This window comes from Meles meles, chromosome 2 (assembly GCF_922984935.1).
Source record: "Meles meles chromosome 2, mMelMel3.1 paternal haplotype, whole genome shotgun sequence".
NCBI lineage: Eukaryota > Metazoa > Chordata > Mammalia > Carnivora > Mustelidae > Meles > Meles meles.
The window spans coordinates 172,205,232-172,222,043 of record NC_060067.1 but is presented as its reverse complement, the minus strand read 5'-3'; the positions used below and the strand labels follow the sequence as shown (position 1 = coordinate 172,222,043).

Sequence of the window (16,812 nt, the reverse complement as noted above, 5' to 3'; positions counted from 1 at the left end):
AGTGGTAAAATTGGGGAGGGCCAGGTCAGTATGTGAGGTCACCCCCAGGAGGGAGAGAGCCGTGGAGTACTTTTGTTTCGGAAGGGTTCTTCTGGGGTTTTGAGCAGCATGGTGCTGTGATCTAAGGGTGGATAGGAGGCCTTCTTTGCTGTGACACCAGACTTTTCTCTCATCAGGGATGGTGGTCTGAAGAGGGAGAAGGTGAAAGACACGTTCAAAGAGGAGCAGCAGAAGCTGTACAGCAAGATGATCGTTGGGAACCATGAGGACAGGAGCCGGTCCTGAGCCTGCGCCTTGCGCTGGCGGAGCCACTGCTCGCAGATCCTGACCCTCGAGATCCTGACCAGCTGGAGTTGCCGCCGCCGCTGCCCCTGCTGCCCCCACTGCTGCATCCTTTCCAACTCCGGGGCTCTTCAGGCCGCTCTGGAGCCCAGGACTCCAGCTGCTTCGGAACTGCCCCAGGGATCCCTGGGCGCACCGTCTGCAGTGGGCACCGCTGGGGGTTGCTGCCCAGGACGAGATGCCTTCTTGTTTCTTTTACACTAAGTCCGTTGGAGGAATGCCATTAAAGTCAGCTCCCCACCTGTGCACGTGTGGGGCTGAGTGGTTGGGAAGCCTTGGCCACGTGCCCGTGTTCAGTACGTTAGGGTGTCAGTCTGTTACAGATGCCATATGCCAGGGACTTTGCTGAGGAAAGGCCCCCCCACTTGTGAGGAGAGGCTGTGCCAAGGCAGTGTGACTTGCTTCAGCCCAAACATCGCCGCCCCGAGCCTCAGAGCTCTGCAGACTGGGTGAAAGGAAAACTGTTGTCTGCGGGGGCTTTTGGCAAAATGAGGTTTTAAATCCTGTGCTCCTGCCCACAAGCAGTCACCAAAGGGGATGGCAGGAAGCAAGGTGGACCAGTGACTAGGGCGTGGTGGGAACCAAGAGTCATTTTGTGTTCAGACTCCAGTGCTAATCCTGAACTCCCATGTGACTTGCTCTCTGTTAACTTGTGCCTCAGTTTCCCCATCTGTTACCTGGATCAGGAGGGGAAGGTGGTCATACCTACCTCACAGGGTTGTTGTGGGGATCGAAGTGCTACTTTGAAGGACAAGTTGCTCAGTGTTACAAGTATCAGTCCATGAAACGTGGCAGGAAAGGTCTGATGAACTCAGAGCTGCTGCAAAGGGCTTTGAGTTTGTTTTTGTGAGTAAATAAAATTGTCTTTGATGGTCAATTAATTGAGGGATTTTCCCTTCACTCTTTTCCCCTATAAGTAGCCCTAAGCAACATGCTTCATAGAGTTACAGTCCTCTGACTTGACCATTAACCCTGAGACTGTCGGGAATCCATTTGGCTTCTGGAATGAGGAATAGTACCGTTCAGAAGAAGCTACTCCCCCTACCAGATGTTTGCCTGTCTCTCTGATGCACTTAGAATTTCCAGCACAGACAGATGTGGAGTTCTCCACTGATGGGTGCCTGGGATTAGAGGCGTGTGAAGAGGTGCCATTTGTTGGGGACAAGGGTAGGGCAGTCTAGATGTAAGGACTGTGGGAAGCAGCAAGGTAGGAACAGAGGCTCTGGAAGGGTTAGTGAGGGGACAGGATGGGCAGGTGGTGCACCGTGGGCTTCCACCCAGCCGGAGGAAAGCTGTGAGCTTCCTGGGTCTCCTGTGCCCAGCTGCAGTCACTGTGAAGGCAGATCCCAAGCCAAGCAACCCTTACCAGTTCTGGCTCTCAGGGTGTACCAGTTTCACGTTCCCCCCACCCCGCATCTACCCATCCGTCCATCCCTTCCCGCTCCTGCCCCTGGCTCCAGCAAGGCATAGCTGTGACACCTGTCAGGATTTGCACCAGCCGCTGTAAGTGTTGCCTCTCCCCACCTGCCCTGGGCCTGTGCTGGGGGCTGAGGCGGGATGGCAGCCCTGCTCCTGAGACACTGACTTGATAGCACTTTGTCTTCCCCGCCCTGACTGCTTCCTGTTCCTTTACCTCCCTTACTGGCCTCCCGTTTGCTCTCACCTGGCCTGTTGCTAACCTGTGAGAAACGATTTTTCTTTCCAATAAAAGCCCTGTTTTGACTGTTAAGGAACAGCCTCCTATGAACTGTTTTACAAAGAGTAAACAGTGGTTTTCAGCTTTTAGAGGAGACAGTATAGTGTTTAAAAACCATCTGGAATGATCTTTAAAATCAGTTTTTGAAGCTCAAGTTCCCCTTTTTTTTTTAAAGTTCTTTTTAAAAAGGCTCTCTGTTGTTTAGTACGTTTACATCATGATTTTCATAGGTATGCTGAAAAGAATGTGAAAAAACTAAGAATATTAAAAATACGCCTGTCACCTGGCAGAGTATTGCAAGAGCCTGGGTTAGAATCAACTACTGTGTAAAGAAATACTTGTGGAAACTAAGCAACGGTTATTGTACTGTTTTACAAAGAGAAGAACCCCCCCGCCAGTAAAGCAATTTCTTAAAATTTTTATTTGGTTCTTGTTGAAAGTATGGAGACTCATCAAACTACACCGCCTTTTTAAATTGGGGACCTGCGGACCCCCCGTCACCCCTAAGTCAGATGCTTGGTTTGGGATAGCTGGACAGATTTTTGGGTGGTAAAGCCTTACAACACGTAGGAACAACCACAGAATCATGTAAAGCAAAGCCAAGTATAGAAGACTCGGGATCCTAGCAGCAGTGAGGATGGTTCTGGAATAAAACCAACGGCATCAGTTAGTGGGATGAGCCCTGGCCAACCTCTAATCCCACTTCTAAACCGGCTACTCCCTTGCTGTTTTGACTTTATTTCTCCATTCCCTGACCCACAATTAAGGACTTGGGCTAGATGGCCTCCAAACCTCTTTCCATGTCTGTAAGTTTAAAAACCATGGTTCTAACTTTAGCTCTCATTTCCCAAGTCATCTAGTTCAGATCTGATTCGGATGCATTTGGTTCCTCCAGAACATAGGGCTAGCAAATGCTCCGCCAGAGCGTGTCCCTGTGTGAAGGGGGGGCTTCCAGGTTTCAGGTGAAGGGGCCGGGTGGATTTGAATGTGGATCTTGGAAAGCAGTTTCCACTCAACCCTGAGGTGTCTTTGGTCCAGCTAGTTAGAGAAGGAATTTTCTTGAAAGGCTAGTGAGATTCCCCTGTCAGAGGAAGCTTGGTAGACAGCTGTGGGCCAGGCCAGAGCTCAGCAGCCTCAGCTTGAGGGAGCAGTTGGAGATGATGGCCTTCGAACAGTAGAACCAGCTTTCGAACCTGATTCTAGACCGCATCAGCCCTGGCTCCCTGCTGCTGCCCTGCCCAGGTGAGAAGAGGCTAGCCGTGAGGGGGCAGGGAGTGCCCCACGGAGCCCTGCGTGCCCAGCCCTTGGGGGCAGCAGCCCGCCAACAGCAGCCGCGAGCCCTGCTGTCCCGCAAAACTGTTCTGGGTCTGGAGATCCTGCCGTTCCTTCTGGGAACTGCCCGAAAACCCCGTGGCCTCTGGGATCGCTGCTTTCACGTCCGTGACACACCAGCAAGAGCAAGTCCGCCGTGGTGCGTGTCCCCTGGGCCCGCTCTACCTCTCAGGCAGGCAGACTCGGTTTCTCCCGTTGCACACACGCCGTATGGCCTGGGACCCGTGGGCCGGAAGGGCAGCTGCACGCACACTGGCTCTTGGACAGGCTAAGAGACGACCAAGCGGCCATCCATCTTCCGTGGCGCTAACACCTCCTCTCCCCCCAGTCAATATGTCTCTCTCCGATGGGAAAGTTAATAAATTTTGCTCTAGATTAAAAGTATTGATCATTTCATTTGTAAACGATAAATAAAAAGGGGGGACTTTTCATTGCAGCAGGGGTGGCGTCTTGTGTATTTTGCCGGTGCAGTTGCGCCAGCCGTCGGGGGGGTGGGCTTCTCATATGCATTCCGGCCGGCCAGCTGCATTGATTTCCTATTAGTCTCCCCAGCACCACCCAGTAACACATCATTTCAGTACCTGCTATTAATGGTCTTTTGATAAATAATCACTTGTAAGTCAATAAATTTTTATTAAACAGTGTGGCTCTTTGATTTATTAAAATCCGACCGTGTTTGTCTGGGAGAAAAGGGATGCTGAATTGAAGTGGAGGCTTTCATATATCTTCCTGACGCCGAGCAGTCACCGCACACTCCAGAGAAAAACAATTGCATTTTAACAGAAACAAAACAGCCGACTTTGGAACTTGGGCCCGGGAAACTTTATCTTCGTCAGTCTGATCCTTACCCTACAGGGAGCAGCCACAGGCCGGAGGGCGCCGCGTCAAGAACTTTGTTTGCTTCTGAGAGCAGTGAGGTACCTTGGCCGGGCCGCATGCGCGCGCATGCACACGCAACACCCAGGGGCGGCACAGAGCCTGCACGGTCCCGTGGGCCACCCCACCCTCCAGCCCTTCTGGTGGAAAGCTGCATCCCTGAGCAGACACCCCCAACAAGCCGGCACTGGAGACCCATGAGAAAAGTTGGACGACAGGACCCTTTAGCTTCCATCCCAGGTCTCCCAGGTCCCATCTTGTGGCAGGAAACACCAAGAGACTGTTTATATTTTACGTAGAGATCTGGCTGCATGGATGGTATTTAAAAGTGGGCCAGTTGCTGAAGACTGGAGGTCTTTTCTTGCGAGATTGGCATTGGCATAAAATTTGCTGTAAAGTGTCGACAACTTTTTGTTGAGACCAGTAGGGCCCCACGTGGATTGTCATGTATACAGAGGCCCAAACACTGAACACAGAAGCAGAACTCCCAGCCCAGACAGAAGTAGGAGAAAGGGAGGAAATGTGGCTTGTGAAATGCTTTTATTAAAGCTCACGGTTGAAACTCTCTGACCCTGGCCCTATCCAGGCTACTTCTGTGACTCCTTTTCCCTCCCTGTTCAGTGTGACGTGTTAACAGGAAGATGTACAAAGCAGGAACTGCTAGTAAGAAGTCCAGGTGAGGGCTTTAATGTTTTTAAACATTTTAGGTTATTTAATGTCTAAATCATGTTTTAAAATGCTTTTAAAATTTACTGTCTTAAACCCACTGCAAGGTTTCTCTGTTGTTGCTTGGAGTTCCTACTCGGTCCTGGTCTTGGCAGGAAAAGCTTCAAGGGAACCTCAAAGGTGAACAGGAAGCTGGAGAGCAGAAAATAAATGTGTGACCGTCCCACCAGGCAGGTGAGTATGAATGCGGGTTTTTAGGGCCGTGGCCCATTCTGCCTCCACATGCAGGAGGCTGGCCAAGGAGCCCAGTTCCCCCTTCCAAGGAGCTCAGAGCCTGTGCCTAAGGATTGAGCCTCACCCCAACCGCCGGGGAGGTGTAGTAGTGTGCCCGGGCAGGAAAGCCACAGAGCAGCATGCACCTAGCTTTCTAGAACACGAATAACATTAAGTATATTCTGTACTTTATATGTTCAAGACTCAAGTCCACTTTCAAGGTAAAACAGGAGACCTGTGAAATGTGTCTCTTAGGGGTTTTCCCTCTAGCCTTTGTTAATTGCCCCTCACTTCACTTCCCCTGTCCATGTTCTTTGCACTCTGTTTTTAGGACTCTGGTGGGGAAGTTGGGGAAGAATCATCTTAGGGCTTCTTGAGTTCCATGGGTTTACTTCCAGTGATGCAGAATCCAGTACATTAAACTCTGGCCCAGGGTGACTCTTGCTGCTGGGCAGCTTCCATCGTAGCTACTGGCTGGGGGTCGCGGGTGTGAGGCTGGTACAGAGGAGTCACAAGGGGCTTCTGGGCCATCATAACATACCTGCACACCTGTGGGTAGAGCCAGGCGTAGTAGAGGCCTGGGGAGAGTGGAGGCTGGGAGAGAGGAAGTGGGGGAGACCTGAAGCTTCCAGATTGGAGGATTTGGTAATCCTAGAGAGCTATGACAACAGGTTTCCCTTCCTTGACCCCACAGCTCCCCAAATGCATATGCATTGCCTTTGAACCCCTCCACATAGCACAGACTCAGCTCTGACTGCTGGAAGTGAGGTCAGGAGAAGGTTAGCAGATGCCTTCCCATCTCATCCCATCCAGAGTTCCAGGCCAAGATGGTCCTCAGCTCCCCATGCTCCCTTCTGCCCTGTTTTCCTCGCCAAGGAGTGGTTCTGAAGGAGTGAGCAGTGGGGGGAGGTGCCCAGCCTCCCGGGGTCTCCAGTTCCCACCGCTGCAGCACCCGGCTTGGGGAAGGACCGCCTGCACTCAGATTGATCCACCAGCCGTGATTTGTCATTCCTGCGAGGCGGGCGCTGTTTTCTCTTGCTTCAGGAGGCCCCTTCGACACCTGCTTTATTTTTCTTCCTGCGCTGACGTGACGGGAGACAGGTGTTAAACTACTTAATCACTTTAAAATTGTTTTAATTTTCTGTTTTTTATTGATCACTCCAGCACCAATTAATCAGCTCACTGGACCAGGCAGTTAGTACATTAAAAATTGTCAGGGAGGCCGTGCATCTTGCAAAATGTCTAAAAAATATTCGGCTAGCAAATTTCGTTTTTCTTGGGCATGCAACAGTCCTTGGCCACAGGGCTCCCACCTGCAAAGGACTTTCTGCCTCGGGGGCCTGCGTCTGGGAGTATTCAGCGTACAGGAGGGCCTCCGGCCAGAGAGGCTCCATGGGGGAAATGGAAGCAGGTGCCCTTCTCTGCACCAATTTGCCACCCCTCCTTCCACTTTTGTTTTCCGTTTTTCACACAGCTGGGTCTCCTTCCCCCAAGAGTGCTGGGCAGTTTTGGTGGAAGGGCGCACTGGCTCTGCGACCAAGTGTCCTGACCCCCACAAGGGCAGGAATTCACAGTCTGTAACTGTCCCTGCAGCTGGGCACCCAGCCCACAGCCAGATTTCCTCTCTCTGGGACGTCGGCACCTTTGATGTGTCCTTCTGATGTTGCCAAAGCCACCTCCCTGGGGCAAGGGGCCTGCCTAACTTGGAGAACTCCGTTGGCAGGTGGCTGTGTGTCACATTGCCTTGTCCCTCGCATCGTGGCGATGAACCTGAAGCCTTTCCACAGAATGTTCGGGACAGCTCCACCCCCACGGTCACCTGGTCCTGTGTTGCAAACCCTTGGCCATTTATCTTTTATCACCCCTCTTGAAAAGTATTAACTGCTTGGCTGTACTTTCTGAATTAAATAAAAACATGGATGGAATTACCAGGGGCTCCAGTATCATTTCTTGGGGGGGTAGAAATTTGGTTTCTGGTGTTCCCATTTTTGCCTGACTTTCTATCACTCTCCAGAAGCAAGTGCCTTATTTTTTATGTGGCAAACGAAACATCCAGCAGCCCAAGTGTGCACACTGAGCTGTCTGGGCCTTCCCAGTGGGTGCCGCCCTCCCAAAGCATCTCCAGGCCCTTCTTCCTTCCTTCTGCTCCCAGGACTAAAGGCTGCTCTTCCCACCACACCCCTCACCACTCACACAAGCTCCCCCCCAGAACCTTTGGGCGAGGCCCCTTAGAACCAGGGCTGGCAGCCCCCACCTGAGGAGGAATAGGGCAGGAGCCCCAAGTTGCGGGGACTCTGGGGGCAGGCACAGTCAGCCCCTGCATGCTGGCCAGCCGGACTTATCTCCCCCCAGCACCCAGCCCCACCCGCTCTGTATTAATTGGTATATGATTGGGCCAGGCATATAATCTAGTATTGATTTTCTCTCCGGACGCCACAGCTTTATTTGCTCACATCTGCCCTGTGTTTAATTAGCGCTTTGCTCTGGAAACGAGAGATCTTATCGGCTTGTTTGGTTTCTTTTCCTGGGGCACACAGGCACGCACACACCCTTGCACTCTCAACTTGGCCAGCCCAGCCCGGCCTCTCCCTGGCCCACCACCCCCCAACAGTGAGGCATTCCTGGGGATAGGAGGAACACAGAATGACCCCAAAGGCTTCTCAGAGACTTCCTGTCTTTACACTTGACCTCGCCAGCAGAGGGCGGATCCTTCCTGGTGTGAAAGTGTGTGTGACCATTACCTGGGGGGAAACACTGCCTTCAGGGTCAGACCTGGGCTCAAATCCACCTTTTGCCTCTATGTGGCCTTGAGGCAAATCTACTGGATTTTCTGGACTGCAGTATCATCTCTGAGACAAAGGCAGGGTACCTTTTTGCAGGATTCTTAGAGAATCTCTGTCAGTCACCACACACAGTATCTGGCACTTAGTAGGTATTCAGTAAACAGCAGCTCCTGGACCAGTAACGTAGGCCCCATTCAGCCTGTGCAGCTACAACGCTGACTGCCTGGCATGAGACATCACAGCCATGTGTACTGGAAACAAAACAGTCACCCGAGGCCATGTCTGTCCCTGCAGGGTGAGGGGTGCCTGTCTCCTTACGGCTCACACTCCAGTGAGAATCTCTGGCCCCAAGGCACTGTGGTCACCACTCACCTTGTCTGAGGCTGGGAACATCTCCCACAGTCTCCCAGCACCAGAGAACTCCCAGCTGGGCCTCTTCTGTCACCTGGCCTCCCATCAAGCCTGGTCCCAGGCCAGCCCCGGGCTGTGGGGTTTTCTTTTTCTTTCCTCTGACTTTGGTCCTGCATTTGGGCAGGTACGCCCGGGGCTTTTTGTAGCAAAGGGAAGACGTAAAGGCCAGAGGTAAACACTCATTTCCTATTGACACAACATTAATTCTCTTGCTTGGACAGGTGAGTGTGCTTTCACTCACTTGGCCAAGATTAATGATGTTTGTTTGCCTGCTCAGAGAGGCCCTAATGAGGGGTTTCTGAATGGCATGACTTCTGGGTTGGCTGTGGAGGAAGAGGCTGGCAAACGGCTCTACACCGAGGAGAGTCAGCCTCTCCCCCCACTTCCAATGTCGTTGTCGTCCCTGTTCAGGCTATGGGGCCTTTCCTGGAAGAAACAGGGACGAAAGCATTATTGGTTAAAGAATGCGAGCTCAAAGAATGTGAGCTCTTTGGGTCCCACCCCCATGGCGTTATTACTGACAAGGAGACCTTCTCAACACCCCAACACAGGGCTGCGGTTGGCCCTCCCCCACCTATCACCTGAAGCTCCCCCCGAGGGGGGGGGGTGTCTTGTCCCATCTGCACTGGGATGAGGGCGGGCCATCACTGGGGGGCAGGAGGGTGTCAAAGGTCGGGGCCTGAAGAGCAACAGATGCGATTGGCCAGGCCAGGGCTTCTAAAGAGTCACTGCTGGTGGACAAGCATAAGGACAAGGGAGGATGTCCCCCACTGCCACCAGGAGAGCGGACTCCTGTAACTGACATGGTCACTAGACCGGATCTGGGCCGCTTCTGTTTACAGCTCTGCAGCCTCAGCACAGCCTAAATAGGGCAAGAAGGAGCCCGAGGGCTTGACCCTTCTTGGGCAGGACAGCCAGGTGGATGGGGTGGGGATGGTGGTGGTGGGCGGTGGAGGCACCGAGGCCCTCCCCTCCGGGCTGCTGCAAATCCATGCACTATGGGGAGGGAGGGGTCTGCAGGGGGATCTCCTCATGGTGCTGGCTGCTCGGGTAGACCAGCCAGCTCTGCCAAGGCAGCGTGGCCCGCAGACCCTCGAGGAGCTCAAGTGTCATCCCCATGAGAGCCAGAGCTGCTCTCTTCAGGACTCTGAGCAGGGCTCAGACCTAATCAACACCGAGGAGGGGAGGAATCGCTTAACCCAGCCCTGGTCTGTCACCAAGGAGGGTCCATTCACTCCAGCCTGGCTCTCTGAGCTGAGAGGGCAGCCGGGAGTCAAGAGAGGAAGAGGGGAGCCGCCGCGATCGGTCTGGGGTGGGAGGGAAGGAACGCTGCGGAATTCTCATCCAGGGCGGCCCCCCTTTGTCCATGTACCCCATGTTGCAGGCCCCGGAAGGACCAGCCTGAAGGAAAACAATGGGGTTGTTCGTGTTCTTTCTGCTATAAATGATAGAAACCCAATTCGACCAGCCTCAGGACAAAAGGTTTTATGTCCTGAAGAGGCTGGGGCTGGACGGAGCCCGGAGGCGTTCGGCCTGAAACAGCGGCCCTCGTTCAGTCCTGCTCTCCCTCGTCTCTAGCCCTGCTTCCCCAGGTTGGCTCCCTGCTCGCGCGGGCGCAGCCTCCCGGCGGCCAGTCGGCGCGGCACCCGGAAGAGCGCCTGGTGCAGAGGTAGGACAGGGAGCCCCGAGCACAACCTCGCTCTTTGCTCATTGGCTGCAGCTGAGCCCCGGACCAATCCCAGAGCCAGTCTATCACGTGACCGGAGAGGTGGTATCCCCTGTTTGGCTCGGGACTGTGTCACTCGTGCATCCTGGGGGTGGGGTCAGCCCGCCCAAACTCAATCAATCAAGAGGCAGGAGGGTTGTTTTTCCCTCGGAAAATGAGGGTGGCCTTAGCAGGCAAAGGTAAGGGTCGGGGCCAGGCCAGCCCAAGCCACAGACGTGCACTGCGCGCTTTGACAACTCTCAGTGAGTGTAGAAGCTGCCATTTACCGAGCAAGCCACAGTACTTCACAGTGATCTGCACCTTGCCGGCAGACCCCGCTTGTTCTGGCTCCTTCCCCCAGGCGGGCGGTGGTCCCCCGGGCAGGTGGTGGTCCCTGCGAAAGCAGATGAGACCGGCAAGGCCAGCGTTGCTTTCTTTTCTAGGACACAGCGGCAGTGGTTTAGCGCATCTGTTAGAGCAGGGTCTCTCCTCGGAGCCCTTGAAGGGTTGACTGTATTAGACCTTCTCGCAAGCATCACAGCCACAGAGCTGATTCGGCAGCAGGAGACCCGGAGCATCCTGCTATCTCTCCCTCTTTCGCTGGGAAGAAGATCCAGCTTCTTCTTCCGTCGCGGCGGCCTTTCCAGACTATTTGAGTTTTTGTCAGCCCGGGAAGAAGGAAACCCTACAGAACCCAATCCCGGCCATTGTGAACAACTCCAAGGCCGGCAGGGAGAGCCAAAACTGTGGGTTTAAATCAAGTTGGGCTTCTGAAGTCACTGTTAGCCAAATTTGTCCACTCCGGTGCCCTGGGGCACTTTCCCGCTTGCCCAACAGAGTCCGCAGATCTGAGGGGCCCTGGGAATCCATATGCCTGAGAAATCATAGGTCAGGCAAACTGGGGCAACTGCCTCTGAACATCTCCCCTGGCTGTGGCGTATCTGCGCCTTCCAGAGAGCCCTGCGGTCAATGGCAAAGCCGCAGAGACCAGGCCAAGAAAAATGGTGTTGGCTGTAGTCATGTGCCACAATGCATTTGATCAGTGTGTCTTTGATCAGAGGACTTCATCTGGTCCTCTCCTGTCCTCTGTATGTTTCAGGTCTCTACACGTCCGCAGAGGAGACGCAACCCGGACTTCAAAGACAAGGAGTTTTGAATTTGCATAGATCTCAGTTTCCTCATACGCAAACGCGGGCTAAAATCCGATGACCAGTCTATCGGAGAATCAGATGAAAGCACGTTGTGGAAGGGTATGGAATGCCCTAGTGAGGATGGCTTGACCGTTTCATAGGAGATTTCAGCATCACTTCTCATTCAACCTCTGTAAATTCGTTTTGTTTGTTTGTTTGTTTTTTTAAGATTATTTATTGATTTGACAAAGAGAGACAGTGAGAGAGGGAACACAAGCAGGGGAAGCAGCAGAGGGAGAGGGAGAAGCAGGCTTCCTGCCAAGCAAGGAGCCCGATGGGGGGCTCGATCCCAGGACTCTGGGATCATGACCTCAGCTGAAGGCAGGTGCTTAACGACTGAGCCACCCAGGCGCCCAGCAAATCCTATAAATTCTAATAGTTAGGTCACATAGACACAGATTCTTACTAATGAAAGTTACCTTTATTCTATAGTGCTCCTTCTTATTCGACACAGGATGTAATGCTTTTGTTGAGATGTGGTATCGCATGGATCCACAGGGAATTGCGTTTTTGTTAATGTAATTGCCATTCATTAAGGCCTCTCTAACCCTTAACCACTGCCTCCCGGGGATCCCTCTGTTCCTTGTGAAGATATTCCTCACAGCACCAATAGCGTTGTGTTCCTGTTCTTTCTTGGCAGCTGGTCTCCTTCTAGACTGTGATCATCAGGAGGGTACACAGCTTGTCGTCTGTTCAGATGCCCAGGAACAAGCATGGTGCCAGGCAGAAAGCAGACCCCAGATGTTGACAGCATGGATTTTAATTTATTAATACATATAATCCTGATTTTCTTTTTAAACAGTTCATAGTCCAGACCTCATTCAAATGGTTCCTCTCTCTTTCCCCTTTTATGGTAGTTAGAAGCAGAAGCTCCAAAGTCAGATCGGTTGAGCTGTGTGACATAGGGCAGGTTACTTAACCTCTCTGTGTCCCAGTGTCCTTGGCTATAAAATGAGTATCATATTGGTGCTTATTTTATGTAGGACGTTTCTGGAAATGAAATGAGAGAAGCCTCTGGAACAGGGCATGGCCCCGTGAGCGTTTAACGAATGCGTGAAAAGCAAGGAGAGGTGGTAGATGCCATTGGTGCAGTGAGAGGACAGCGTGACCTTGAAGTCAAGCAGAATCACTGCTGTATATCCATGGACTTGGGGTCAGACTCATATCAGTTCATTTCTCTACCTCAGTTTCTTCATCTGGAAAATGGGGATACTAAATCCTACATGGCTTTTGGAAGACAAATGAGTGGGTGTGAGTAAAGCATTTGGAAGAAGTCACTTTCGTAGAAGGTGCTGGAGTCTTCTTGTGCAGTATAGGGAACAGACGAATGCCTCTTTGGCATTCTGGCCTGATGCCAGAGCTCTTGGCCTGGAGTCAAGGTGACCAGAGGGGTTTCCTTAGCCTCATTCCCATGACCTCTGCCTCCCGAATGACAGAAGTCCTTCCCACCGCAGGTTTGTACTAAATTGCTCTGTAAACTCCCAGTCCATCCTCTGAACCAGGTTGAAATGACATGAGCTGATAGAACGGCACATTTCTTTTATTTGATACCGTTTTTTTATCCGAGCATCATCAGAGAGTGAATTGTTCTAAGCAAAATAATTTCCCGGTGAAAAGCTTTCTTTTTTTTTTTTTTCCAACTTCTCAAAGCTATTATTTATTCTGTACAAGGTTTCACTGGACATCAGACATTCTTCTACTCTTGCTTACACAGTAAACAAGTGCACATCAGCCCTTTGGCTCAGGTTCACAGGGCTTCCCTGGGGAAGGGGGTCAGGCCAGTTAAAACTTGGGGCGTCTTTCTCTGATGCCTCCTTCTGGGAGCATTGGAAAGCTTCAGGCTCCAAGGGGCGCAAGCTGGGCCCAGCCGCGGTGAAAAGCTTTCTAAAGTACGCTCTTCCGGCACCTTACGCAGAGGACGAAGGGCAGGGTTTAATCTTTCTTTCTTTTTTTTTTTTTTTTTAAAGATTTTATTTATTTATTTGACAGACAGAGATCACAGGTAGGCAGAGAGGCAGGCAGAGAGAGAGGAGGAAGCAGGCTCTCAGCAGAGCAGAGAGCCCGATGCGGGGCTCGATTCCAGGACACTGGGATCATGACCTGAGCCGAAGGCAGAGGCTTCAACCCACTGAGCCACCCAGGCGCCCCGGGTTTAATCTTTCTGAGACAATATCTGGGATGTCATTGTGAACACTAACCACAGTGCTGTCTTCAAAGACCTCTGACCTATGTTGGGTTTTCAGTCCTGTTACCAAACGCCCAGAGAGGGCTATGTGCTGGGATTCCTCTTTGTCCTTGCAGGCTGTTGCACACACTTGAGCTACCCTGCACCTAGGCTCTGGGCCTCTTCCTCTGGTCTTGTACCCCATGGCCTCTGGCCACCTGGTAGCTGCTTTCTTGTCCTTGAGACTTTAAAAAATGTTTCTGTGGTCACAAACACTATGGCTGTCCTTATGCTCAACGGTATCAGTTGAACAACGTTGTATTGAGCCCAGACTCTGTGCTCTGAGAGAAGAAGGGTTACCCACACACATTCACACAGTCAGACCCCCTCTGGCCCCTGTCGCATGGTGAATGGTGAGCCTGGGAGCCGGATGGGGACCTGGTTAAAACGCAGATCTGGGCTGGGGCCCACGGACACAGACCTGTGGGCCATAGCCAGAACTGCACTTCTAGTAAGTTCCCAGGTAAGGCTGCTACTGGGGCCCAGATCAGGCCCTAGAGTAACAAGGCTTCCATGCAGAAGAGACAGATCCAAACGTCTCAGGGGAAGGCAGGCCAGGCAGCCACGAGGAACCCAGGTAGGTGGAAGTGCCCCGGGAAGTGGTGGGAACCCCTCACTGCCCCAGCTGATGTTTCTACGGAAGCACAGTCTGCCACTGAAGAAACACATCTGCAGGCCACGGGCAGCCCTCCATGTCTGGTAGCACCCAGAACTACTGGGGGGTCCTGAGTCTCAGGCAGTTTGCAGGTAAAGGAACGTGGTCACACGTGCCAGTCCCTCCACAACTGCGTGGAGAGCAGGTGCACTGCTGGGGCCGAACCACTGATGGAGCCGGGAGCTGGTCCATGGCGGGGAAGAATCTGCTGGCTCTGACGCTCCCTGAGGGCATGAACTTGAGGAGGAGGGGGAGAGCAGAAGCATTCTCATATTTCGGTGCCCATGCGGGTCAGCTTACTCTAAGAGATTTCCTTTCACCTTCTCCGTCTTGCGGAGTACGATATCAGCCCCATTTTACAGATGAGGAGACTGGATTTCAAGAGGTTAACTAGCTTGGTCACATGACCCAGCTACTAGTTGGCGGCAGGAGGACTCACTCACAGCCTCAAAGCCCTCCTTGGATGATGCAGCCGGTCGAGTGTCTCATTAGTTCTGATCTGACCGAGCCCCCACGAGGTCTGTGCAATTATTCCTGTCTCCCAGATGGGTATACTGAGGCTCTGCAGCGGAGTGACCAGCCCAGGCCACAGGGCAGTGGAACCAGGATGGAACTGAACACCGTCCTCTATGCTGTGCAGCAGGAAAAGGGATCGGGTCAACTGGTATCCAGCTTCAACCCCTAGAGGGACCTGAGTAATGGGGAGGGGCTTCCGGAAGTGGAATTTCAATACCTCGTCTCCTCTTTAATGTGGCCATCCTCAACCTGGTAAGACACTGCCACGCCCAGACTCGCACCCAGCCCGGCTTGGACTTGTCTCATGTCCTTCTAACACCGGCAGCCACGATAATGAGGCCTGTGGCAGAATCTGCGCCTGCCTGTCCGAGCCTACTGAGCTGCCCATCAGAGCAGGACTCTGTGGCTGTTGGGAGCACAGGCTTTGATTTCTTCCCCCTTGGCTCATCCCTGAAAAGTTTGTGATTTGGCAGGAGAGGAGTCGCAAGACGCACGGATTGCTAAAATAACTTGGATTTTTGCTGCACTCAGGATGTATAGGAAATCCCTTGGATAACCAGACATAAAATGTCTAGGGCTTGTGTTTTCTGCATGAGTGATGAAGGGCATAACCTTGAGCTCTCCCCAGCAACACACAAGCACACGCACATGGACACAAGCACTCAAGCACACAGGTGTACACACACATACACACATGCACACAGGTGCCCCTCTGCAGAGAACCAGACTTATTCCAATTACCCTCAGGAACCTGGGCCATTCACCTCGGGCTCTTCTCCTGCAGTGGATGCGGTGGGAGAAACCAGCTCTGCCTGTGCTCAGGTGGTGGGGGGTGGGGAAGGGGTGGAGTCTTGGAGCCAGAGGTCCCAATGGCAGGTATCCCAGAACTTTGAGACTGGAGAAGACCTTGTTCAGCTCAGCAAATGTCTCCCCAGGGAAAAACTTCCCCCCAAGCTTGATTTAATACTGACCCCAAATGACTAGAATCAGACATGCAGGAATCACAGCTCTAAGACAGCAGTTGGGATTATAATATACTTACAAAAGAAGGAGACGAGCTCCGTTTGGAGGTGGGTCACTGGCCTCCTCCTCTATACCTGCTTCCTGACTTCTCACGGGGATTATGTTAGCAGCCTCCTCCCAACCCGCAGGCTCCATGCTCTCCTCCAAGTGCTCAGGGAGACACCATGCAGCACCCGGCTCCCAGGGCCCACGGAGGTTTTTCATCTTGGGGGACTGTGTTGTGACTCCCCAGGAGCTCCCAGGCTGCTGTCCTGCCTGCCGTAGCCTAGCTGAGCACCCCCCACCCTGCCCCACCTCCCCGCAGGTCCCACATGTCAGCGGAGGGCTCCTCAATGCCGCCTGTGGCCAGGAGTTTCCAGAGATGACGCTCCATTCTTCCCAGCTGTCTTCTCATCTCCTTCTCGTCTCCCACCTCACCTCCAGAGATACTGAGTGTGGACATCGGTTTGGTTGAGGTAGAGCTTAAAAGCATTCCACGTTTTCTTGTCTGTCACTCCTGTCCTCTGGGGTCATTATGAAAGTCTGGTGCCTTGGTCTCCAAGAGGCATGAGCTGGGGTCTTCCTCCTACCCTTGTTCCCTGGGCTGATACCCCGGGGCCAAGTTCTCCCCCCCTGGGGGCCTAAGGGACGGACTGGAGGACCTGGGACAGCAAAGGGAACTCAGGCCATGCTGGTGTTTGCAAGGATCATTCAGGTTGGAAGGTTCTGAAATCACAGCTTGTTTTGGCCTCTCATTTTACAGAAAAGGCTTTGAGGAGTTGCTTCTGGGGCAAGAAGATGTGAGAGCCTTGGAATCTGCTCTCAGCTTGCGCACCTTCCCACTTCTGGGACTTGGCTTAGGTACCTTCTGAGCCCGGGTTCCCTCATCTGGGTGACAAGCATAATACCTACCTCTTAAAGTCCCTTGTGGGGTCAAGTATGGTCATCCAGGCCTTCCATGTGGGAGAATTTAGTAGGGGGTGTTCAATTAACATTAGTGCTTCTATTCTGTCCACCCCCCCCCCCCCCCCCCGCCGCAGCTGTTCTTTATGGTACCTACTTCCCCAAATGAACCTTTTCCCCTACTAGGCTATGAATTCCTGGAGGTCAGGAACTCTGTTCCAGTCTTGGGTTTCGCAGC

The 16,812-nt window shown here is 52.8% G+C and overlaps 1 protein-coding gene across 2 annotated transcripts in view; it reads left to right on the top strand.

Moving 5' to 3' along the window:
* GPAT4 (glycerol-3-phosphate acyltransferase 4) overlaps positions 1-2,071 on the top strand; it is a 37,046-nt gene extending 34,975 nt beyond the window's left edge. For both annotated transcript variants that reach the window (XM_045993393.1, XM_045993403.1), the window contains exon 13: positions 177-2,071. In XM_045993393.1, the coding sequence (XP_045849349.1) occupies positions 177-285 (109 nt within the window). In that variant the 3' untranslated portion in view covers positions 286-2,071. The remainder of the gene's footprint in view (positions 1-176) is intronic.
* Positions 2,072-16,812: the final 14,741 nt, after the last annotated feature.